General features: G+C 38.9%; 1 protein-coding gene across 2 annotated transcripts in view; it reads right to left on the bottom strand.

Annotated features, from left to right (window-relative positions):
- Nucleotides 1-997: 997 nt before the first annotated feature.
- The window catches only part of INSR (insulin receptor), an 86,044-nt gene continuing 77,830 nt past the window's right edge, over nucleotides 998-9,211 (bottom strand). Inside the window, exons 18-22 of one of the 2 annotated variants that reach the window (XR_015734368.1) lie at nucleotides 9,027-9,186; nucleotides 8,657-8,786; nucleotides 5,156-5,290; nucleotides 2,544-4,702; nucleotides 998-2,462 (exon numbers count right to left, since the gene is read on the bottom strand). Coding sequence is in view for 1 of the 2 variants with exons in the window: in XM_034437584.3 (XP_034293475.2) it covers nucleotides 4,348-4,702; nucleotides 5,156-5,290; nucleotides 8,657-8,786; nucleotides 9,027-9,186 (780 nt within the window). In the remaining variant the exon portion in view is untranslated. Of the gene's footprint in view, nucleotides 4,703-5,155; nucleotides 5,291-8,656; nucleotides 8,787-9,026; nucleotides 9,187-9,211 lie in introns of both variants that reach the window. The other variant, XM_034437584.3, reaches the window with a different exon arrangement.

The following is a 9,211-nucleotide window of genomic DNA, read 5'->3' as shown; positions in this document are numbered from 1 at the left end:
TACCACAATCTCATATATGGCCCAAAGCATATTTTTGTCTCTCACTTCCTTTTTTCTTTTGCTTAATCTTCCTTTAAGAACAGTTCTGGACTTCAACGTTTGTTTTCTAACAAGCTAGTTATGAAATAAAGTTCAAAACCACATTTATGTGGCACTTACCCAGAATATCTGCCCCATGGCTTCTCCGCCTTGAAAATCTCTCTGTGCCACTTATTTCTCCTCGGGCATTCAAAATAAACTTGGTGGCAAAAGCTAGTCCACACACTCACTGCAGAACAACAGCTTTAAACACAACACTTCCTTTTTCCTTGGGCAACATCTGCCGTCTTACTCTCCTCCCAAGGTTGATTCATTCACTTCTCACAAGTCATCTTTAGCACTAATTTTGTGGCTGGACTCTAGGATGAGTTCAGACACTAGCATTAGTGTAAATATGTAATCTTAGCCACCTTTATCCTTGATACCCATCTAAGGGTAAGGAAGGAAATTAACAACAAAGAAATTGGCATGATATTGAAATGAAAAACGGGGTGTTTTATTGATCTAAATCCACACTCCCCAGATCAGATTTCAAGAATAAAACAATTGCCAAGGGATCCCTTTTAACTAAACAAACGGAAGTAGCCACATTTCCAGCTCTAGTCAAGAAAACCATAAAGATTGGAAAGCCAAAATCTTGTGGTAACAGGACCCCCAAAGAGTTTTTTAAAAAATCAAATATAACTAGCCTCAACTTTGCCTAAAGCCATCTTTAAAGAAACACAAAGACAAGGAAATGGTGAATTGGGGGCAGGGTGGGGAATGTGGAGAATGCTGACCAGCTTTCAAATGACTGATCCTGAAAGCATATTCAAATGTAAAGGAACTTCTGTGAGAATGTCTTTAGGGTTAAAACTCTTTGCATCTCCAGTTAGAAATTGCTGTAAATTCCACACAGCTTTTTCTACTCCTAAAGAATAAATTGCCAGTGAACAAAAAGGACAAAAGGAGTCATCTGTTAGATATATCCTTGGATAATTTATTCAGAATTTATTTTTTTTAATATAAACAGTTAATTGTTTAATATTTTACACACAGCAAATTTTCACTTTTATATTCAAAGATACTCTCTGTACATATCACTGCTCAGCTCTTATATGAAAGCACTGAAAAAATAAATCAAGTGAGTATATTCTCTATTTTTTTTTTTCAAAACCATGGCACATGTTGATCCTTTATTTTAAAACAAGAGGCTTTTTTTATATATAAAAACCCAACAATCAAAAACTGTGTTCTGTGATCATATACACACATAAACTGGGAAGAAGTTGACTGGCTTCTAAGGCAACCTTTTTTTGCTATGCCTACAAGAGCAGAAATCCTCTTTGGGGATGGATGGTCACATCTGCTTATGCTCTCCTCCCTCAAAGATTCAAAGCACTGGCACGTTCATGTTCTCAATCACAGGGATGCTAGTTCAGACTTCTCCATGTAAGGATATCCAGTTGGATGATATAAAATGTTCTAGAAATGCTTGTTTTAGGATTTTAAGACAACTCATCAGTTTTTAATTTCTCATCTCCCCCTCCCCCCCAAAACCAATAAAGCAATTATGTAGGTGAGATTTTCACTCTCAAATGTCTGGTGAACATTGTTTTGCTTCCAAAAAAAATCTAGAAGCACTTCAGGATGAAAGAGGGAAGTGAAAAAGATGAAAATCCCTGGAGACCATCCTTGTTCTTTCATGCCAACTAATTGGGGGAACAGATGGACTAAAATAAGAAGAGCTACACACCATCTCTGCTAGTCTGCAAGGCTTAGATGCAAAACACTGACAAGTTCAAGAGTTTAAGGTCTTAACATAGATTGAAACCCAAACTCCTAAAATTTGCTTTTTTTTAATATAATGATAACATGATCCTTTTGGTGTTTAATTTTTCATAAAAATTCACATTATAAGGAAAAAAAAATAAAAGCTTATGTAAAACCCAGGAAAACTAAGATAAAGAAAGCTTCTGGTGAGGTCCTTTTTCAGCAGATGAACAGATTCATCTTGCACTGAAGAGCACTTGAAATGTGAAGTTGGAACTTCAAGAGATATAAATGATTAAGACAGAACCCACATACTTATGGGGCAGACTGGGGGAAGGCATGGGCAGGCAACAAAAAGGTTAAAGTGCACTGGAGATTGGGGAGACACCATCCAAAAACTAAATTCAGAAGCTTCTTCTGAACTTCCTAACCTAGAGAGAAGTACTTACGGAACACATAATCTATACTGATGGGGACTGAAGTATGTAATTTTCACTGATGGAGAAACAAAGAAAGACAGCATTGGCACACATGTAGAAAGAGTACATCCTTTCTAACTGGTAAACTTTACAAATATGCCATCCTCCTCTGCTTCCCTTTTTAAAATTAATCTTCTAGCAGTCTTTGGGCCTACAGGTTTTTAAAAGTGGGCAAGATAAATTCTCAATGGACTACAGTATAGACCCTCCAAGCCCCATATCCTCCAGAAGTAAATTGTTGAGCATCCATTGTTTTGGGACCAACAAGGCTGCCTTTCCTTGGAGGTTACCAACTCGGGCACTGGTTGACCACTGATGGAAAAAACCTTGCAGGAACAGATAAACCTTGGAAAATCCAACTTTCCTCCACAGAAGCTTGAGTGCAGATCTGAGGAAGGTGCCTGCGTTGCTTCTGTTCATTTTATGCAAAGATGTGCAAGTAAATTGGAGGCGGACAGTGTGCCACTGGATATTTACTCCCTGGCCCCATCTTACACTGTGCTTACTAAGCAGAAATGGCAGGAGAAAGCCAAGGGGGGAAACGCAACCATTGACTCAAAAGGCTGTGTGTGGAGGGTCCAGAGCAAAATTTACATGATCATTTTGCTCCATGTAAGCATAAGGAGCTGGTTTTGATTCTTTTTTTTTCTCCCTTAGCTAGAACATTTTCTAGCTGAGAGATTATGTAGCTCTTCTCTGGTCCGGGCACATACTGAAACAAACCCCCACAAACTGGAAAGGGGAAGAGTAACAGAGACCAGTAAAATGTAGGCAGGCTCCACGTAACTTTCAGAGCTAAGAGACCTCCATCAGAGCTGCTAAGGCTTGATTTCACCGTTGGTGACCAACTGTTGTATAACGGTGGGTTTGTGAAATATTTTGAAAAATTAATATGCACATGCCACTCTATTATTTGAATATTAAAGTACAGGTTTGTGCACTATATCTCCTAGCAGTTAACTTGCCAGAATCAGCTTACACACTTAAGGCCCCAAACAAACAAGCGCCTCCTCTTTTCCCCTTGATAGGGCAAAAACTAAACAAACAAACAAACAAAAAAGATCGAGGAAGGTGTCAATAATTTATATGGTGGTTCACTATCTATGATTTAAATATGTCACAACAAACATATACACTTAATGCTAACCAGACAGAGCTCTAGGGTCATGAGGCAGGTCGGTAAGAAGAAGGGGAGAGAATTTGGCTTGTTTTGCCTTGTTTAGTCTTGTAATGTCTCACAAAACCCTAAACAGAATATTGGCTACCACTTTGGCTACCTCGTTTTGCTGAATGGCAGAGGAGATGCAATCCCCCAAAGAGTTCTTCAGTATAAAAATAATGTATTTAAAATCCATTCGTGTCAGAGGAATTTGGGCCAGGCAAGGAAGGACAGGGACACCCTCTCACCTCTGTGGTTAGATAAAACTATTATGTACAAAAGGACTTATCCATTTTCACCTCTACCTCCATACGCACACACATACACATTCAGGGCACACATACTAGTTAGTTAATCCATTAAGAAGAAAAGCAGCAGCTGTTGGTCAAATCAAAGGAAAAAGACAGACCATATTCCACACACATCCTGAAGATCCTTCAGTCTTTTTTTTTTAAAAAAATGCTAAAATCACAAAAGAGGCTCTCTAGAGAGGCTGGCAGAAGAGAAGAGTTTCAGGTTCTGCTTGGGAACGATCCAGTCCAAGGCTCCCTTCCCTGCAGTAGTAGAGAGAACCTGCAGTCCCTCTGCTCAGAACAAGGGTAGACAGAAGTTCTCTTTTCTGACGGTCGTTGTGTGAAATCACTTCCTATCTCAAAATCAAGAGTTGCACAAGGAGATCAGCAGCCACAGAATTGTCCATTTGTTTCACAGATAAAGTCCGCTGACAGCAAGTGAATTGTTGCACCAAAAAAGAAGAAGAGAACAGAAACACACAAGACCCCCTCCCCTATCCCAAATGGTCATTCTGTTTTGATGATTAAAAATCTGAATAGAAAGTGAGTCGGTGTGTCTCAAATGCTGTACCAGCAATACTGTAAGTCCTGAGATTTGTATCATGAGGAAAAGCCAAGGGAACTATTAGGATGGGCTTGAGTGAGGCATGGAGAGGATACGGCCATTCTTCTTGCCACCATTCATGTGAGTGTAAGGGATGTGCTCCTCATAGTTCCCTTTGAACCCTAGAGAGGGCCCATTGTCCCGCCCTAGGATCTCATCCCGCTGAGAGTAAGAGGCCGGGTCAAGAGGGATGCTCTCCATGTTTTCAAAATCCAGCTCATACTCTTCTGTCTCCGGTGGCTTATTCTCCTCACTATAGAAAAATGAGACTTCTCGGAAAGTCAGGTGAAGATCATCCTTCAGCATTTCAATGATCTCGATGAAGTTGGGGCGCATCTTGGGATTGTACTGCCAACACATCTGCATGAGGTTGTGGCTGGAATTGCAAACAAATTAGGTTAAGGTTTTGTCCAGGAAATTATTTGAGGTTCTTGCTTCCAGCCCCAATTAAAAGATAAAAGGTTTCTTCACTGGAGTGGAGGTTTCTTTTTCTCTCTCTAGTGAACAGTCGTGTTGCAGAGGAGAAATATGCACATAACCTTTTCTCACTTGGATTGGAAAAATAACCTAAAAGTACATTTCTTCTTCTGTCCCCTTTACAGCTGAAGAAACTTGCCCTGCTCACATTCCTGCTGTGGGTTAAGTTACCTTTTATCTGTTTGGTTGAGTCCTGTCTCCCAAGATCATTCCTACACAGCATTACACAGCCCCCAAAGCTATCTGCCGCTACGCATTAGACTTGTATTTCCTTAAGACAGGTGGAATACAGTCCACTGCATGTTCAGCCTTTATATTTTTGCAAAACCAGACTTTGACTCCTGATACTTACAGTCTCTCTGCACAGTTTTCTGGCCATTCAAGGCAACCCCCATCCATGACAAACTTGAGGACCTGCTCATTGGAGAGTCCTTGGTAAGGCTGCTCTGCTAAACTGCTGATCTCCCAAAGGACAACACCAAAAGACCTGCAAGAAATAGGAAGGAAGGAAGGAAGGAATGCAAGATACTGAAGAGATTCTCTGTGCCACCCACAGAACAGCTGAAAAGAAGGCAAGTAAAGCAGCTTAACCAAACAAGAAGAATGAAGTCCTGGTCGCCGCCAGACGGTCCTCCGTGATCGCCAGCCCCGTTGCCTGTAAAGAGCCGCCTTTACATCTGAAAGGCGGCTCGAAAAACTCCATTTCCTGATGGAAATGTGAGTCAGAGCAGGCGAGGGTAGGTAGAGCCCTCTGCGAAGTCCCCAGAGTTTTTTTTTTGCTCTTGGGGACGAGCAGAGCGGGGCTCCCTATTTTCCCTCGCCGATGCTCCGGGCTTCGGGAGGACTCTGCTTTTTTTGCAGAGCTAGGCGCCAGGACTGGATCAATTAATAAAATAACAGATGGTTTAATTGAAGAGAGCGAGATTTGTACCTGGGACCCTAATCGCAAGTATTTTTAATGATTTTACAAGTGTTTCTATTTGAACGGAAAAAATAAGTTTAAAATGGCGACTGCTGAGGCTTGAGAAGAAAGCCGAAAGTGAAAGTCCTTCCGTAATAAGCTACACAGTAGCGAAATATACAGTGCCGGCTAGACTAGAAGGAAAATATCCATTTTAAGTTTCTTTTTTCTTGGAGATCTGTATTTGATCTTGTTTGGGGAAAAGTTTTCTTTTTAAAAAAAGAGTTTTTTTGTGTGGCAGGATGGCGTTAAAGTTAATGAAGCCTGACAGACAAGCAGTGGGGGGGGGGGTGCTCCCCCATCCACAATTATCTGAACAAGCTCTGAGCCTACAGACTTTGCAGAATGGTTTTAATTTAAAAGAATTTCTTCAGGAGGAAATGGCAAAATATCATGAGACTGTGAACCAGAAATTTGAAAAATTAAGGCAGGAAATTAAAGAAATGATACAACTAAAGTATGATAATCTGCAACGAAAGATTGTAACAGTAACTAATGCTTTTTCAGAAGTTGTTATAAAGATGGATACAAATATCAAATTATTAGAGTCTAAAATGGAGGAAGTTGATGATAAGATTTATAATTTGGACAATAAAATACAAAGAATTGAAAATGATTTGATAAATATTCAAGACAATAGTTTAGAAGTAAAGTCTAAAAAGGAAGCTGGTCACGAGACTTACAATGCAGAAGATATAAAGCAAGGGATTGAAAGAGAAGTTGTAATGATGCAATACAGGCTCACAGAATTTGCGGTCAGAATGAGAGGGTTACAGGAAAATAACAGAGATGATCTAAGAAAATTATCTGCTCAAGTTCTGGCTGGGATTTTAAAGGTTCATCCTGAGGAGGTATCTTGTAAAATTGACAAGGCCTATAGAGTAAATTCTTGGATTGCAAAGCAAAGGCAACTGCCTAGAGATGTGGTGATTTACTTTACAGATAAAGAAATAAGAAATGATATTGTGCAAAAATCCTTTAATTCTACTCCACAACTGTATGGGAGAAAAATCTGGATATATAAAGAACTGCCGCCTAAGATGTTAAAAGATAGAAAGAAATTTGGACTCTTGGTGACTGAGCTAAAAAAACAAAATATTTTATTCAGGTGGGATGTTCCAGTGGGTATAATATTGAGATATCAAGGAGAAAGATATCAGTTAAATACTGTTGAAAAAGCAGAAGAATTTTACTACAAGGTCCTTAAAAAGCAAAATCAACAAGAGATAGAAATTCAAGAAAAGCAGAAGGAGATGGAAGTAATGAAGAAACAACAAGTTACAGAGGTCTCTACAGATGAGCCGCTTTTGGATTCTCTTTCAGAGGTCTCAGCTGGACTATTTAATACAAGAGAGGCGGTTCCGGATTCTAATGTAACGACTTATCAAGTCACAAACCAGCATGGAAATCAATCAGTTGATATACAGTTTATAGAACCAGAAAGATTTAAGCCACAAAAGCAAAACCAACAAGATCAAGTTATAGATCAGCATGAAAACCAAATAGTCGATATACAATTTACAGAAAGGAATTCAGGATGGAGATCCAACCCACAAAAAGTCAAGAAAAGAAGAAGCAGGTCTCACAAAAACAAAAACTTTTAAACTAAACAACAGTGTAATGCCAGTTATTTAAGAGATGATTGAATATATGAAAAGATAATTGGCAAAGTATTGGTTTATTTTATCCTGAGGAGAGTGACAGACCTCTACAGTGCTGTACTTTTGGGATGTGAAAAGGGCCTTAAATTGAATGGATTGGAACTATCTTTTTTTTTCGGATTCTTTGATAAATATACTACGTTTATGCTGAGTTACAAGGCAAGAGAGATATAGGATTGGGGCACGCAGAAGATCTGGTTGTTACCCTATTACGGTGGTTGGAATTAATAATTTGGATAAAAGACACCTCTACAGACACTATATGGAATACAAATATAAAGTCACTCGGGTGGTTGTTGTTTTTTTTAATATGAAGATATCTGCTATTGATGGGGGCAGATGGTAATTGAAGATACCGAACATACTGTTGGAATTAGGATGTGATGTTACCCTAACATGGGTGATGGAGTTTACAATCCAGCTGAAAGACATTACAGAAGATATTATATGGATTACAAGCCTAAAGTCTTTTTAAGAGGATTTTATTTACATAAGGGAATATTTTTTAGGGGAGTGGCCAGAAGAATAAAGATATTAAGATTTATTAAGTATGGTAGTCTTGTAGGAAAGTGGGTGGAGACAGGTTAGTTTATTGATTGTTTAGTTTAAGAAAAGGGATATTATATTTAGATATGAATATATGTAAAAGATTTGAGTTAAGAGATATAACGATGAGAGTGAAGGAAATGGGTAGACTATGAACTGAATAAATGGTAAATTAGGATTTATTATATAGTTTTATAGTGGAAGGTTGTTTTGAAATGTTAGATTAATATACATAAAAGATTTGATTTATTATTATGCTAAATTAGGAGTTATTATATAATGTTATAGTAGAATGTCATTTTGAAATGTATAGTATAAGGGGGATATGATAATTTTATTAGAAATAAAGGGTCAGTATATGGGGATGGAGTAAGGGGATGGTAAAGTATTATATAATCTGTTATGAATTTGGATTTTATTATAAAGAAGTCACAGGGGGAGGGGAGGGGGAGGGGGGGTTAGGGAGGAGGGGGGAAAAGGGGGGGGAAATTTGTATTTGAAAAACTTTTTCAATAAAAAAAAAAAAGAAGAATGAAGTCCTCTTGTGCCATCTGGATCACAGACAGATATCAACGCCTCTCTTCTTTTTCTACTCTAGTTAAAGTCAAGCATCTAGTTCAAAGAGAGAGGATAGCAACAGGATTAAGACTGACTGAGTGACTTGAAGCAACAGGTATCTACTTACCACACATCTGAACAGGCTGTGAAGACACCATCCTTCAATGACTCTGGAGCCATCCAGCGCACAGGCAGCAGACCCTTTCCTCCTTTGCGGTAATAGTCCGTCTCATAGATATCTCTGGTCATGCCAAAGTCTGAAGAAAAAAGAATGTTGTACTAAGAAATTAATTTGGAAAACAGCTACAGCCTCAAGCAGCAATATGGGAATGATGTTGAATTCCTATCAAGAATTTTATCAGAGCCATTAGCTGCAAATTGCCCTGGAACTGTTATTAATTCACTGATTCAGTAAACCTACCTAATCCATTTAAGAACCACCAAAAATCGATCCATTATTTCCATAAGAACCTGAGCATTCTGGAAGGTGACCATACCTCCGATTTTGACAGTGAAATCCTCAGCCACCATACAGTTTCGCGCTGCCAAATCTCTATGGACGAATTTCTTGGCATTCAGATAAGCCATGCCATCAGCAATCTCAGCAGCCATTTGAATCATCTCTTGAAGAGTTGGAGGGGGACGGCCAGGGTTATTCTGAAAACCGAGCCAAAACTATTAT

Source organism: Pantherophis guttatus, chromosome 1, assembly GCF_059756535.1.
Source record: "Pantherophis guttatus breed Tessera chromosome 1, ASM5975653v1, whole genome shotgun sequence".
In the NCBI taxonomy this organism is placed as follows: domain Eukaryota; kingdom Metazoa; phylum Chordata; class Lepidosauria; order Squamata; family Colubridae; genus Pantherophis; species Pantherophis guttatus.
The sequence above is the reverse complement of the archived record's forward strand: the minus strand, read 5'-3'. Positions and strand labels throughout refer to the sequence as shown.